The sequence below is a fragment of the Suricata suricatta genome, chromosome 7, assembly GCF_006229205.1.
Source record: "Suricata suricatta isolate VVHF042 chromosome 7, meerkat_22Aug2017_6uvM2_HiC, whole genome shotgun sequence".
In the NCBI taxonomy this organism is placed as follows: domain Eukaryota; kingdom Metazoa; phylum Chordata; class Mammalia; order Carnivora; family Herpestidae; genus Suricata; species Suricata suricatta.
Genome location: NC_043706.1, coordinates 116,645,960 through 116,661,605, shown reverse-complemented (window position 1 = coordinate 116,661,605; position 15,646 = coordinate 116,645,960). Strand labels below are relative to the sequence as shown.

The following is a 15,646-nucleotide window of genomic DNA, read 5'->3' as shown; positions in this document are numbered from 1 at the left end:
GCCTTGGTGCCTTCTGGTGGAATTAAAGGTTTCATGGTTTTAAAAAGCAAGGATGTATCATTAGATTGGTCTTTTAGAAAATCAGTCTGGTAGATGTAAGAGGACGGGGCGAGGGAGGGACAAGAGTGGTGGCAGAGAGACCAGGAAGGAGCCTGTATTGTAATTCAGACGAGAGAGAGAGGATTGTCCTGGACTGAGGGCGGCATTGTCCTGGAGAGAGGAGTAGACAGAATAAGCAAAGTGCTGATGAAAATACTAGGGTTTCTAGAAAGTAAGAGTCCAGGATTATGCGTCCACAAGTTCCCCTTGTATTTCTCTTTTCTGAATGCACCGTTCCAGCCAGGAAGTTTCATAGTAGAAGTGTCAGTGTTTTTTCAAGCAAACAGCATAAAATGGTATTTCAGCCCAGTTAAACTTTGATAGCTTTGCCACTTCCTGTTTGGTCTTCCCACTACCCAACCATAGACATATTGCACGCTTAGTGCCTATTATTTGAATGAGGATAGCCAGTGTAACTCTTACTCTAGTTGACCTCAGCATAGAAAATTCACCTTTGAAACATACACCAGGGCCACATTAAGTTGCTTATCGTTCTTGATATTAAACTTATGTATAAAACATGAACAATAATAGCTAATATCTAAGATCACCAATTAACTGAATATTCACCACTTCAGTAATCTGATTTTCCTCATTGATAAGGAACCTGAAGCTGGAGGTGTTGAGGATAAAGGGCTTTAAAAGGACTTGCCCCTGGGGCGCCTGGGTGGCTCAGTACGTTAAGTGTCAGACTTCAGCTCAGGTCTTGATCTCATCGTTCAGGAGTTCACGCCCCACGTCAGGCTCCATGCTGACAGCTCAGAGCGTGGAGCCTGCTTTGGATTCTGTGTCTCCTTCTTTGTCTGCCCCTCTCCCATTTGCACTCTGTCTCTGTCTGTCTGTCTGTCTCTCTCTCTCAAAAGAAAGTAAACATTAATTTTTTTTTTAAATAAAAGAACTTGCCCCAAATCACCCACTTGGAAAGTGTAGAGTCAGGCCTGAGTGCAAAGCCTCTAAACAACCATATAATATTTTATCCTCATTATCCAACAATGAACGCATTAACTACTGCTGACTATCACATGTTCCCCCTTCCCTCATTTTTGTGATGAACAGTTTGCATCTGCTGAACATCTACTATACCAGGCACTGTCTCCGATCCTGTTTGGTTCTCGTCACAGCCCTGTAAGGAAGCTTGTCTGGGTCACTAAGTTTCACTGAGGAACCTAAGTTAAGTAGTGGAGGAAAGACTTGAACTGGCTCCTGTGACCTTTCCCCCTTCGTAAGTGAAGGAACACCCTGATCGGAATGGCAGGAAGCAGCTAGAAACCCTCAGAGCTCCGGCCAGGAGTGCCGGGTGTGTTAATATGATGGGATGTGCCACCAGACTACAAGGCCACAGGCGTACGGGGAAGAGCGCTTGACAGGACGGTTTTTGTTTTGTTTCAGGTGCTGTTGCACTACCAGACTGTCAGTGAGCCGGCCGTTCTTAAACGATTGATTAGTGTCTTAAACAAAAGCACAGGTGAAGTCATAAAGAAGAAGCCAAAGTGAGTGTTTTAAAATTTAGCTAAATTTTCACTGATTAATTCATTTTTATAATAGTTCTCTTTGCAATAAGTGAAATCTAATTTTAACTTGTTCCAGACTGGATTTAAATAACCGCAAATCGCAGATTTAAGCTTCCATCTAGGTATGAGTGCTGCTGGATGGAATTCCTGTTACGGATGGTGGCAGTGGGGTGTGGACTGTGAATAGAGATGTTAATGTACATTAGCATATATGTGTCAAGCCCTAGGTACCGATGATGTAAAAATAAAGGCACTTAAAAAGGCCAGTTCCACATTTTAAACAATGAATTTCAATTTTGCCTAGCCACCAGTTCCAAATTACCCCTGAGTGTTCCTCTTAACTTTCTTGTAACCTCCTTAATGAGAATCATTCCATGCGCTAAGAACACTCCAGGCAAAAAATGTATTTGCATCATCTGTTCCTAGTTTTTTTCCCCACCCAGAAATGTTCTTTCTGCTCAGAACCCACTTGGACCTTAGAGCTGAGGTGATCAGCACCATGTTGTTTCCCTCTGATTATTATTAATATCCAGGCCACAGTGGGGACAATTCCCTTTGGCTGGGACAAGGTTGGGATTTTTCAAAGGAAGTGCTTCCTGAGAGCCATAAGTTTCTTAACCTAATTCAACTAAAGGCTAACTAACCACAGTTTGGCTTGGCTGCTTCAGCTTTGGGGTTTTCCTCATTTCAACCCTATGGGGAATCCCACCCAAAATCCCCTTCTGTTCAGTCTTTGGGTGTTCCTCCCCGTTTGCACCTGGTAAGAGGCCAGAGGTGGTTAGTGGGCTGCTAGGCGAAGAGAGTCTCCACACTGCTCTGCACCCATGCCTGTTTCTCCATTAGTTAGGGAGAAAGGGCTGCTTCCTCTCCCTCATGAAGATAGTTCTTAATAGTTCTTTTTACTTTACTTTTTTAATATAGACTTTAAAAGTTTATTGAAATATGGTGACATGCAATGTTATGTTAGTTGACAGCATAGTGATTTGACAGTTCTGTGTGTAGTCATTGCTACTTCTTCATGTTTAACCTGAGTCTTCTGTGTCCGTGATTTCATAACGCCCTGAGGAATGTAAGTAACGGCTGGCCTTTCTGAAGGATCGCTGTGTTCTAGGCTCTGTCAGGACAGCTTTCACATGGTTTATATTCTCAGCAACTTTATGAAGCATGTACTGTTTCCCCCATTTTTCAGATAAGGAAACAGGTTTAGAGAAGTTATATAACATGTTCAAGTTTACAGAGCTAGCAATGGGGCAGAGTCGGGATTTTAATCTAGTCAACTGGTTCACATAAGTTATATTTTTTTTGGCAGGACCTAGGTTGTTAGACCCACACAGGTGATTTGGAGAATTCCCAATCTAAAATTGACTCATCATATCTAATCCTGAAGTTTCCCCTCCCTGCTTCTGCTCCCTGCTCAGTGATGCTAGGTTTTAATATATTCTCATAGTAATTTTCCCTGGCACCTGATTTGTAGCTTTTGCCTACTTTACACCAGCACCATTTGGTCTTCCTTCATTTCCACTGCTGGCATATTATACACTCAATTGCTTCATATGGAATGGAATCAAGCTTTCTGGAAACAAATTTAGTGCAAATTATGAATATATTTGATGCTCTCCTTTCTTAGGGATGGGACTCTGGACTGAAATTGTCCAAAGCCAGCATTTGGAAATTTTGGAATACTTTTTTAAAAAGCTTTTTTGGCTTCTTCTGTCTCTCCCTGAACTAATATTTTCAGAAGGAGAGTTTATTACTGCTGTTTTCTTTCTAGAGCCCATCAAAATTAAATTAGAGAATGTTATCAAAATTAAATTAGGGAATGTTTTCAAAATGTGGAAGGCCCATTGCACAAGGATTTTTGTTTATGTGTTTGTGTGGAATTGCTTACACGCAGGCTCATGCCCCTACCCCGTTCTTTTCCTACAGACATCATATTGTGGAAAAATCATGAGATTTTATTTTATTTGAGACCTTGTTAAAGAATTACTTTTCCTGTGTGAGAAGAGAAGGGGTGGGAAGGGAAGAGAGAGGTTTAGAGTAGTCTGTTGGCACTAGGAGACTGTCTTCTTTATACATAACTTCCTAACACTTTGTTTACCCAATTAGAATTTTATATTATGTTCCTCTTTTAAAGTGAAAATTCTTTACTTTCTTTATTAGATAGTGAACCTCTCAGTTGCATGAAGGAATGAAGGGAAGGATTTGGCGGAAGGTCCTTGAGCATTTTAGGTTGTAGGGACCTTCAAGAGTTGTAGCTGGAAGATTGGCTAAAACCACACACACTCACTCACACACACACACACACACACACACACACACACACACAATGTAGCTAATATTTCTTAAATCGAGAATTCTTCCTCTCCTTTCTTTCAACTGACCCAGAAAAGTTCAAAGGCATATCTCTTCATGTTAAACACTTTTCTTTTTAAATTTTTGAAAGTTGATCAAATGTGAAATATTTATTTTTCGGTTTGTTACTGCATCTGTACAATATGTGTCCCCCCCCACCCCCACCCCTTCCCTCTTCCCGGCGGCAGAATGTTGACCAAAGGCCAGAACGCCTTAGTGGAGCTGCAGACGCAGCGGCCGGTGGCGCTGGAGCTGTACAAGGACTTCAAGGAGCTGGGGAGGTTCATGCTGCGCTACGGCGGCTCCACGGTCGCCGCGGGCGTGGTCACCGAGGTACGGTCCGCGGGGCTGCGTGTCTGCGTCTGTGGCGTCTCTTCCTTACCTGCTTTGGAGGAGTGACCACTGAGACTTTATGGCTTAAGGGGAACCCAGTTATGGTATTAGAACAAAATTTACATTAAAAACTTTTGTACAGGATGGCAAGAAAATGTTTGGTTCTAGAACTTTTCACAGTGAGACTTCCAAATTGTCTTGCCCACGAGTAACGTGTCTCAGAATTAAAGGAACTTTTGGGACGCCTGGGTGGCTCAGTCAGTTCAGTGTCTGATTCTTGATTTTGGCTCAGGTCACAATCCCAGGGTTCGCAAGATCGAGCCCCCCTTTGGGGCCTGGTGCTGGCATTGTGGAGCCTGCTTGGGATTCTCTCTAACCCCCTCTCTGCGCTTCCCTCACTCACACATGCTCTCTCTCTGTCTCAAAAATAAACATTAAAAAAAAATTAAATTTGTTGAAAAATAGATTTGAAAATATACAATCCAGATTATAAGAATACAGACTTTAAGAGTCCAATGAATTTGGGGAAAGTGATTTCATTTAATAGAAGAGCCCTCATTATTGTTTTTTCTTTAAATAACTGGTTCTCAGTGTTATCTGAAATGATCCATTCAGAAAGTTCAGTTAATGTTTCTGAGAGGGACCTGTTGTATAGTGTAAGGTGCAGTTGAGTTTTGGAGGAAATAGCCAGAGGTGGGCCAGAGACTTTCAGTAATTTAAATGTTCTTCCACACACTCATGATAAATATGACTCTTAGGAATATTATTTTTTTAAAGGGGCTTCATTACTTCATGTGATTGTTTTCTGCGTAGAAGTCATTCCATTCATTGAATGGGGTGTCAACTTTGAACTTAGGGTTTTCTGTTGCATCCAAATTCATATATACATGCATCCTGCAAAAGGCTTTGGAGTTCAGCAGCCCGAGTTTGTTGCCACCCCACGGGTTCCTAGCAGCACAAACACATTTCCTTGTCAGTTTATTCCCCTGTAAAAACGAGGTACTGGAACACACCTCCCAGCGTCGTGAAGTGAGGGTCTACACAGAACGCTCAGCACAGTAATCGGTAACATCGGTTAATGTTGTCTAATGCTTGTCAGCACCATCACACGGAGCCGTCAAAGCATTCTTTCTGAAAGAGCATTCTAGAAACAAGACACACTGTCTCGTGGAACATAATGGAGAGATTGTAGTAAATCTCAGAAATAGCATGACTGGGGAAGGGGGAAAGTTGCAGGAAAGAAAAGTTTCATCTTGATGTAATGATTATTTCAGTTTCATTTTCCTTTTGTTACTGTTTTTAAAGTAAGAATGAATAAATGATAGCATCTTTTTTGTCTTTTCTTTTACAGATAAAAGAATGATGGGTCAGAATTTCTACCGTGTTTCCAAATGCAGTGGAATAACTAACCTCTGTTTTAAAGAATGCAGTTGTTCAGTTAAAGGAACAATGTGCAATTGATATTTTTTTAAATGAGAGAAACTTAAAACTAGATAGTCAACTGCAAAGCCGTATTATTCAGCACTCCTGCAAAAATTTCAAGTTGTGAAATGGCAAAGAAAGGCTAATACTGCACTTTCATTGAAAAAACCCACTCTCCCTTTGAAGTGTTAGTGAATGGCTTTACTTTGCTGGGGTTAATGGAAACTGTCAGGAATACGCATTAGAAGACGTTCAGTTATCATGAAATGAACTCTACTTCCAGCCAAACCACAAAATGTTTACAGTGTTCTCTTTTGATTTTCAACTCTATTGATTGAAAATAACTAAACAGGGTTGTTGAGGTAGTTAATATTTGACCTGAGCGATTTTTTTTTAAATTAACTCTAAGAAAAGGTTTGCTGAAAGTTATGAAAGAGGTATTTTGTGTTGAGCATAAGAATGTTCTTCCTCCAACAAGTGAACTTTGAAAGCTTTGTTTGGAATTAGTGGAAACTGTCCCTTTGGTCACCAAGATATTATTTAAGATGTAAAAGCCAGCTAATAAAATGTCTTGGTTTGAGCATAACAACAGATTGTGTTTTGTTTCTTAGATTCCGTTTATGAAGTTCCCTGCCACTATTGCTAAAAATGACTTGGGGGCTTTATGGGATCTTTTTCCACCTAAGTTTTCTGACTCTTTCACATGAATTCGTGGTTTTTTTCCCCCTAATAGATCAAATTCCAACTCCTCCATTTCTAACCATAAATTTATTTCTCCTGTTCTGTTTTAGAATTACATACATGTTGACTTTATCTTGCATACTTTATAGACTGTAAGTCCTCTGTGAAGAATTTCATGTTTTTCTTTAAAGTTGCAACAGCAAACTCCAAGATAGGTTTAGGTCACAGGTATTTGTGGGGCCACCTCCTGAGTATCAGCCACGTCAGGGTGGTTCCTCCACAGCCGGGCCTGGGACTCTGATCTGATGGACCGTATGATAAGTCTTTTAATGGGGAATGGTGTGGTTTGTGTATTGATGGCTTACCTTGTACAAGAGCATTTCTTTATTCTGTGGAAGCATGACATCCACATGCAGACACATACAGAGCGCCGACGTGCTGCTGGGTGGATGTCCACAGAGCGGACACACCCGGGCAACACGTTTCCTTACTGAAGAGTGTTTGAGGGGTTGTCACTCCCGTGTGAACTTGCTAAGCTAAGAAAGTGTTTTATTTGTGTATTATATTAATCAGGAATTGAACAGATAGATCTGACAAAAGCCTAACTTAAAGTGACTGCAGCCAAAAAGGGAGACTAGCAGTAGCCAGACTATGACTCCGTGTCAGCAAAGACTCATTCATCTGTGCTCTGCCTTTTCCAGTGTTGGTTCCCCTCAGACTCTGTACAGAGCCCCTTGCCATTCCACACCTAGATCCTCAGAGCCTTTATCAAGGTCAAGGGCAGGTTTAAAGAGCACTTGCTCTCCAGAAGTTCTAGAAACAGCTCACCATTGACTATAATTGAGTTTAATTTCTTTGCTTGAGGCACCCTCGTAGTTGGGGGTGAAGTGGGTATCACGCACAGCACAGGGCTGAGAATCATGGGAGGGCTGGGGGGAGATGGATTGGGACTGGGCAGAACAAGAGGCCGCCACTCAGTGTTGGATAAGGCCTTGATAGAATTAACTTTAAGAATTTAGCATCAAAAAATAGTAGCAATAGTAGAAATGAATAAGTTTATTTCTTCCTTCTTAAATTGCAATCAAGTGCTGTCTTTTTATTTGTGTGTACAATTTTTATTATGTGTACAACGGATTGTTGTTAAAGGGGGTGGTGACATTCAGGGGACCCTCCTGGCATGGGAGAGGTGTGCTGGCAGCAGGGGATTGGAGTTGAGTGACGAGCAGCAAGCTTCCGCAAGCTCGGCTTTGGTGGGAATCTCCCGTCCATACAAATAATGGTGCATCCATTTGGGGACACTTTTGCTTCCCCTACTCTTTTTCTTCTTCCTATTTATGGTTTCTCTGTTTCTGCACACAGGTGGCTTTGTTCTTTGTGAGTGTCTCTTGCTCAGTTGCCTCTAGAATAACCGGGTTAGAAACATGATAGATCTGTGTTTCGACTTGCTGGTGTTTTTTCATACGTTTGTTATTTATGACAGTACTTGAGTCTCTCTATTCTTGAGAGGTGTTTTAGGAAGCAATTTCCAGACATAGTCTTTTTTTCCTCCCATGGATTTGCAGGTTAAACATAATTTTAACCATTGTTAAAACGTAATCCTTCACTTTATACAATTTGTAAAATACCGAAAAGTGGAGGGAAGAATAAGATTCACCCATAGTTCTATTGCCTAAATACTGCTGCTGACATATTTTGATTTATTTCTTTTCTGCCTCTAGCACATATTTTTTTAAGTTTGTTTATTTTGAGAGAGTGCGTGTATGTACACCCTGGTTTTTTAATGTAGTTTTAAACATTACTCAAGATCTTTTCACTTTATAGTGCAATCAAGATTTTTCCATAGAAGTATCAGTAGCTTTTAATAAATGATGTAAAGAGGCACCTGGGTGGCTGGGCTGCTTGGCCTTCCAACTGTTGATTTTGGCTCAGATCCTGATCCTCGGGTTGTGGGAATGGAGCCCCACGTCAGGCTCCGTGCTGAGCCTGGAGCCTGCTTGGGATTCTGTCTCTCCTCTGCCCCTCTCCCCTATTCTTGCTCTCTCTTTAATAAACAAAAAATAAAGAGAGGGAGGGAGGGAGGAAGGAGGGAAGGGAGGGAGGAAGGGAGATATAAAAATACAAAGTTATTTGAATGTCCCCAGCACATTCCTGTTCTATAGGAATTCCTCAAGATTACAAGGCTAAAACACACACACATACACACACAAACCTTCCAGATAAGAAGACCCAATACAAATTATTGGGTCATCACTTTTCAGTTTTCCTCTAAAATAACCATAGAAATATATGAATGGAAAACATCCCTTCCTTCCTTCCTCAACAGGAGCCACTATATTCTAGGCACAGGAGGGAGCTCTGGAGCTCAGGTCTTCATAGGGCTGACAGCCCAGCCTGGGGGGTTCTTGGTACCACAGACTACTAAGGAGAATTAATATGGAAGCATCTAGTGAGAACGTACCTTAAGGACCATGCAGGAGGGACTGGGTGAGGAGGGGGAGCCATTCATGCCGAAACGTAAGAGATTCTCTTGAGTCAAAGTAATTCAACTTGGAAATCACAGTCTCCCTCCTGCAGATTTAAAAATTAGTAGCGGGAAGATAGGCAGGTTTTGCTTTGGCAAAACCACCCAAGAGGGCAGCTTTTGGCCTCCAAACTGGCAATATTTTAAAATCCCAGGAGCAGTGAAAACCATTCTTTAGAACTCCCCCACGTGCATAAGAAGAGCCACACCGATGAGCGTCTTGTCCGTGGGACCAGCAGCACCACACACCGACATGAGGGAGGGAGCCAAGGGCGAGATGAACCCAACGGGAACCCTTGTGGGAGCCGCTGGGAGCCCTTCTGTAGCAGAGGTCTTAGAAAAAGTAGAACGGTCGAATAGGTTACAGTCCGGTTCTTTGAAAATGCCAAAGCTATTCAAGATTTAAAAAATAAACATCAGGGATGAGATGAGGCCTATAACTACACGGTAAGGATTCGTTGGAAGGCTCCGTGTGACATGAGGTTCGGCTCCTGCGTACCAGCTCATTGTTCCTTTCCAGGGGACCTCTGGCCCCTGATTACAGTAGATCGGTCACCATGTGCTTTCATGGACCTTGTCCCTGTCCTTGGAATCCTTTCATGGCTGCAATTCCATGTTCAATTGTATGGTTCATTATTTTGTCCTATTAAAATAGCAGTCCCCAGAGGAAAGACCTTTTCTGTTTTGGCTACCATTATTTTTTCGGCAACTGGAACAGTCCCTAGCACATATGACTGTTGAATGAGTGAAAGAATGAATGCTGGTGGCAGCAGATGAGTGCTTCCATTTCCTCATGTGTGTGGTGAGCGAAAATTACAAGCGTTTATTTCTGTTCTAAGGCTGTGTATGGGGCGTCCGGGTGGCTCCGTCAGTTGAGTCTACTTGTGGGTTCGAGCCCCACGTCGGGCTCTGTGCTGACCGCTCAGAGCCTGGAGCCGGCTTCAGATTCTGCGTCACCCTCCCTCTCCCTGCCCCTCCCCTGCTCGCACTCTGTCTCTCTCTCAAAAATAAAACATTAAAAAAATTCTAATGCTGCGTGTGCCGGCGGCTATTTTTTATAGTGAAGGAAAAAGAAAGAAAAGCGAACTTCAGCACTGCTTCTGCCTGTCCTCTTGTCTGTTAAGCCACAGCCCCACTTTGGAGTGTTTCCTGAACTGGGGTGAGCCTCTGGAGCCTCGGAGATTCAAATGTGCTTGCGTTTCAGGATGCGGACAAGACAGCAGCTGGCTGCCCGAGATTCGCCCAGCACCCACGGGGACTGTGAGGTGGCTGAGGGCACGCGGTACATTCTCGATTTCCAACACTGGTTCCCGCAAATTGCTTTTATAGACGACTGTGAAACAGGGCATGAGGGCTGTGGGACAGGCAGCCCTACATGGAGTGTTCGGAGCCGCTGGGGGCAAAAGCCTTTCTTTCAGATGTATCGTAGGAAACAAAAGTTTTCTTGAACTGCTGCTTGGTGTCTGTGAGTTAGTTGCAGGAGATTTTGCTGAGTTGAGGAAAGAATCAGGATAGGCTGGATCGGACGGCATCGGAACCGACCTAAATCATAACAGCGACATCCAAATACTGCAGACTATAAAAATAGGTCACAGTTGTAGAAAGTAAATTGGCAATCTGTAAGGTTTCCTTGGAAGCCACTCCTAGATGAAAATAAGGAACAGAGTCACTCTAAGATTGCACTTGGAGAGAGCACGCCAATTTTAGGCAAAACATCACCAAGCGATCGCAACCACATTTTTCTGTCAAAACACTTTTACTTTTCTAAGATTAAAACAATGCTTGGGAACGAAGCAGACCTCCCAAAAAAATCATCTTCAAAGAAACGAAAAATTAACCCCAGTCTTTTCTGCAGCATTGCATTTTAGAAGACAAAGGGACACAAGAGCAAAATGCATAAAACTTTTAGAGGGGTTGCAACCCACTAGTCCCTTATTCAGCGGTGGTGCTCAGAGGTGAAGGTAAAATGTCCTCGTGGGAGAGGGGTGGAGAAGCGGGGAGCAGGATGTAAAATGCACAGATCATAGATGCAGTTCAAAACTGCAGGGGAGTCCTGGTAGGAAAATTTGCAGCCAGCGTACGTTGGTGCCTGTCATTTGTTGATGTCATCAAGGACCCCCAGGGCGCAACAGTCAAAATAACTGATGCTGCAGCCAGAGAGACCGCAGACTGTGGAGACGAGGCACTTCTCAGTAAGAAGGGGTAAGGAGGGGCTTGTTGAAGAATTTGGCACACATAGGTAATTTGAGGAGGGCTCAGTTGAGCAAGGATTTCTTCGGGATTTGGTGCTATCAGAAAGTGGAAGTAATTCTGCACCTGGGTGCCCATTTGAGGAGGGGCGATGGCTCAAGGTAAAGCAGCAGCAGTCCCTCAAGTTAGCCACAAGAGGGGGCTGTTAGTCACTTTTATGGTTTGCACAGTGCTTTCGCTCAGCTGTGGTTGTAGGATCTCACTTCAGGATCACGGAGTGACCTGATGTCAGAGAGCTGGGAATTGTTAATGTTCCATAGAAGAACACCATGGCTTAACTGTGGTGGCCAAGCCAGCTTTTAGCTCTCAGAAGCAACTTTTTCTTACCTGGAGACAACTTAAATAGGTAGAAATTATAGTGTAAAGCAAAACAAGTCAATTAAATTATACCTCAAATAGAGGGACATGAGGTAGCGTGTGGCCTTTGTAATGTCACTTTGGTACCCCATTAACTGGGTTTAAGTTTGTGATTCTCACAGAGCAGTGTTCTCATGCTGGAGAAGATACACATCTTCACTTTATCAGGCTCCTCTTTTTCCTCCATATGTGATATTGTAGTAGAGAGATTTGAACCCATTAAAAGGCTGCGGAACCAGGACAGAGGAGGGGGAGGAAGGGTCAGAGAGGAGCCTGTCTGCTGGTCAAGGTTCTTGTGGAGACAGAAGGATGGTGGGGTCCTGAGCAGTTACTTCCTCTGCCTGGAATTACCCGCTTCTTGTCTGCCTGCAACTTCTCTATTCTTCCTTATCCGCCTCCGAAGTTGCATCCTCTGATCCCTTCACGGAACTCAGGAGGAGCTCTCCATTCCCTGCTCTGGGTTTCTGCCAAGCATAGTGCCCACCTTCGGGGTGCCCACGTGCCACTACATGGTGACTTGTTTAGTGCTCTGTCTCCCCTAGACAAAGGTGAGAGAACTAGAAAGTACCTACATCTTTCCCTATGGCTTCTGGGATATAGGAGATGCTTAGTAACAAACACGCCGTCTACTTCTTCCTGGTACTCAGGCCACCTGGGTGGTTCAGTTCTAAAAACACTTGATAGAATCAGGGAATAATTCCATAAACAATAATTTGTTGTCTCTAAGATGAAAACACTCTATCGTCCTCTGAACTATTCTAGGACTGTTGGCTCTTCACAATATTAGTATGCCCCACACCTCATGTTTATAATTTTGTCAGATGGACGTAAAGCCTTGAGTCCTCTATTCTCACCGTGCCCAGCAGATCCATCTGCTGGGGTGCGGTGGGGGCAGATCTGGTTGCTGCTAATGGGAGTACACTTGGATGCTAGTCCCGAGGCCTGGGCTCAGCAGGATGAGCCAAGTTCGGGAGCAGGTCACATGGTGGGGTGCCGTGACGCAGGCGGAACCACAGGCAGTAGAGTCGCTACTCCCAGGCTTGGACCTAGGGTGTTAGTCTCCTGAAGGGAAACAGGCAAGAGGCGATTGGTCCTGAGTTTCAAGGGAAGGGTGTGAACACAGGTTAGGGCTCAGGTCCAAGTGAGGCTGGATGCCGTGTCCTCCGGAAGCATCTCCCACTTCATCTGAGCTCTGGTCCCAGAGTCAGGTCTGTGGCTGACCTGCGCGTGGGGACCCATGCAGTGTGGACAGAAAGGGGCTGGCAGGACGGAGGGAAATGGGAATGAAGGGCCGTGGCGCTGTGCCAAAGGGGGCCAGGTCAAGCTTGAATGGAAGCTATAACTTAACTAACACCCATGTCTGCTCTGAAGCAGGACCTGTTTCTGTGAGGGGAAGTTCTGAGCAGCACCAAGTGCTGGTTACAAGTACTGTGGCCAGTTTCTCACACCATTCTGCTTTAATGTGTCAGAAAACTCCACCCCCACGGTGTCCTTGGAAAGTCCCTTTTGTTTAAAAGATCTCCCTTAGGTAGTCCACTCATTGGAATCTTTTGGATTATTATAAACTCTACAGAAAAACCAAAAAATGATTAATCAGTTCACATTAGTCTGTGTTGTTTCTGTCACATAATCAGATCTTTTTCTCAATAGTTTGGGTGAGAGAAACATCAGTGGCAAGGGGAAGGGAGGGGGATGCGTAGTTTTGAGCCTGAAGTGCTTAGAAGGGTGGGCTTCTAGGAGGTTCAGAAGGTGCAAAGGAGACACCAGAAGCTGAGAGTGGGTGGACCAAGGACACCCGGCTAGGAAAAGTCTGTCTGGGCTGGGTATTTCCCCACTGGCTCTCTGCTCCGGGCTCCCTCCCTGGTACTTTGCTCTGTGGGGCCACGGGGTCTGGGGTCTGCAGACTCTATTGCTCAGATCCCTTGCCAGCTGGCTTCCTGCCAAAGGGAGGCACTAGGAAGAGCCTGGAAGGAGGGGGAGGGAGGAGACGCTCCCTTCTGTCTCCAAGCCCTGGAGCATCTCTCCAGCCACAGCCACCAGCTCCTGCTGCAGCCCTGCCCTTGGCCCAGCCTGCTGCGGCCACGCCACGGCCCTGCAGGAGCTGCTGCTGGCCGCCTCCTCTTCATCTTCCGGGCTCAGACTCTGCAGCTGCTCTTTGATGTTAACTAGAGTCCGGGCGCCTCGGCCTGACTGACCCCTCTCTGGGCCTTCCCACGCAATGTAACCATTCCCCTGCATTAGACTTCAAAATACCCACCCTGGTTTCTGGGTTTCAGAATGGACCCTGGCTGCTTGTAGTATTGTATTTGTTTGTCCAGAATGTATGTTTCCATTTGTATCCAACCGAGGCACATCGGAATGACCCAGAGTCCATAACACAAGATATAAGGAAAAGTCACCTGGGAAAAGAATGTTAAGAATTTTAGGCTGAGAAGAAAAATGTTCCTCTTTAAACTTCGTCCCTGCTTCTTCCTGTGTGGGGAGAAGGAGCTTCGAGAATGTGGCTCAGCTAAGTAAAATGAGTTGTAACTCCCGAGTTTCTGCAGAGCCTTCAAGCTGCAAATGAGAGAAGATCAGGGACCGGGTCCTTTGTTCTCCAGACCATCATCACAGGTCAGTTTTAGATTTGCAGCGAGGCCTGAAGCTTAGCGGTGCAGGGGAAGGAGAGCCTCTCGCTTTGCATCCCTGATTAGCAAGAAGTTTGGAAATTATTTGGAGAGAGACCAACAAGGTGGGGGCAGGGAGGTCCTAAGGATCTAAGGATGCGCACAGCCAGGAAACCTCCCGAATGACCAATGAATTTAGAATATTGATATCTCACATTTGATGAAATTTTAACCACAATAGTGGCATATTCATACAGGTTCAACATAAAGTATTCACGAAATTTAAAACTATATGGAGTAAAACTTGGGAAAAACCCTCACTCCTTCCCCCTCTTCAATCCCCTCAATCAAACAGGCATCTAAGGAGATTACCTATGGTATATATTACCCTCCAGTTCTCTTTTTTTCCACCTTTCAATTTTTTTAATGTGTATTTGTTTTTGAGAGAGTGCAAGCCGATGACGGGCAGAGAGAGGGGGAGACACAGAATCCGAAGCAGGCCTCAGGCTCTGAGCTGTCAGCACAGAGCCCGATGTGGGGCTCAAACCCACGAACCCTGAGATCATGACCTGAGCTGAAGTCTGACGTTTAACCGACTGAGCCACCCAGGGGCCCCTCTGTTTTTACCTTTCATTGGCTACATAATATTCCTTATTGTGGGTGTCATAACTATCATATTCATCAGTTGGTAGACATTTCTACGGTTTTCACAGTTTTTAGATTACCATACAAACAGATGTCCTGTGACTTAGCTACGTGCTCCAGAGCAAGAAATTCGGTGAGAGAGATTCCTAGGCTTCCCAGACTCCAGTGGGCACATTTAAATTGTTGACGCTGCCTGGCTGCCCTCCCCGGTGTCCTGTGAGCCGTCTCACCAGGGACCCAGGAGAGCACATGCTTGTCCACGTCTTCGCACAGAGGATGTGAATAGGACAGATCTTTGAAAGTGTCTTCCAGTCTCACCAGGGAGACATGGCACCTCTTTACATCACACCCTTTGATTAACAATGCGTCTCTCATACGTTCTTTAGTCAATTGCGTATCTCATCCCTTTTGCTATGAATTGCTTTTTTTTGTTTGTTTTTGGTTGGCTTTGCTTATTTTTTTCAATTGGGTTGTTCATTTCCCTGACTGATTTATAGAACTTCTTACACACCTCATAGATATGAACCCCTTTGTGTGTTACACACAGTGCATACACTTGGCTTTGGTCACTAATCCCATGGAACATCTGGCTGGTGAGCTACCGGCTTCGGAACGGAGGGACAGGCCGGAGAGAAGGCACCCAAGGTAAAGAGAAACAGATGAGAGATGGAAAGACGGAGTCTGTCTTCGGTCACGTCTGTGGGGTGAGGGCAGCAATGTGTTGAGGGAAAACAAATGATGAGGAGGAAAACGGATTAATATTCATTCCTTTCTGAGATTTTGGACAAATTAACTTCTTTGAAGCTCAGTTTCTTCTACAATAGAGGGAATTCAGTGACATTTACGTTATATAGGGTTGCTGCGTGGAA

The 15,646-nt window shown here is 44.4% G+C and overlaps 1 protein-coding gene across 3 annotated transcripts in view; it reads left to right on the top strand.

The window, feature by feature from the left end:
- The window catches only part of HBS1L (HBS1 like translational GTPase), an 84,658-nt gene extending 78,350 nt beyond the window's left edge, over positions 1–6,308 (top strand). For all 3 annotated transcript variants that reach the window (XM_029943563.1, XM_029943562.1, XM_029943565.1), the window contains 3 exons: positions 1,489–1,589; positions 4,151–4,295; positions 5,647–6,308. In XM_029943563.1, the coding sequence (XP_029799423.1) occupies positions 1,489–1,589; positions 4,151–4,295; positions 5,647–5,658 (258 nt within the window). In that variant the 3' untranslated portion in view covers positions 5,659–6,308. The remainder of the gene's footprint in view (positions 1–1,488; positions 1,590–4,150; positions 4,296–5,646) is intronic.
- The last annotated feature ends 9,338 nt before the right edge of the window (positions 6,309–15,646 follow it).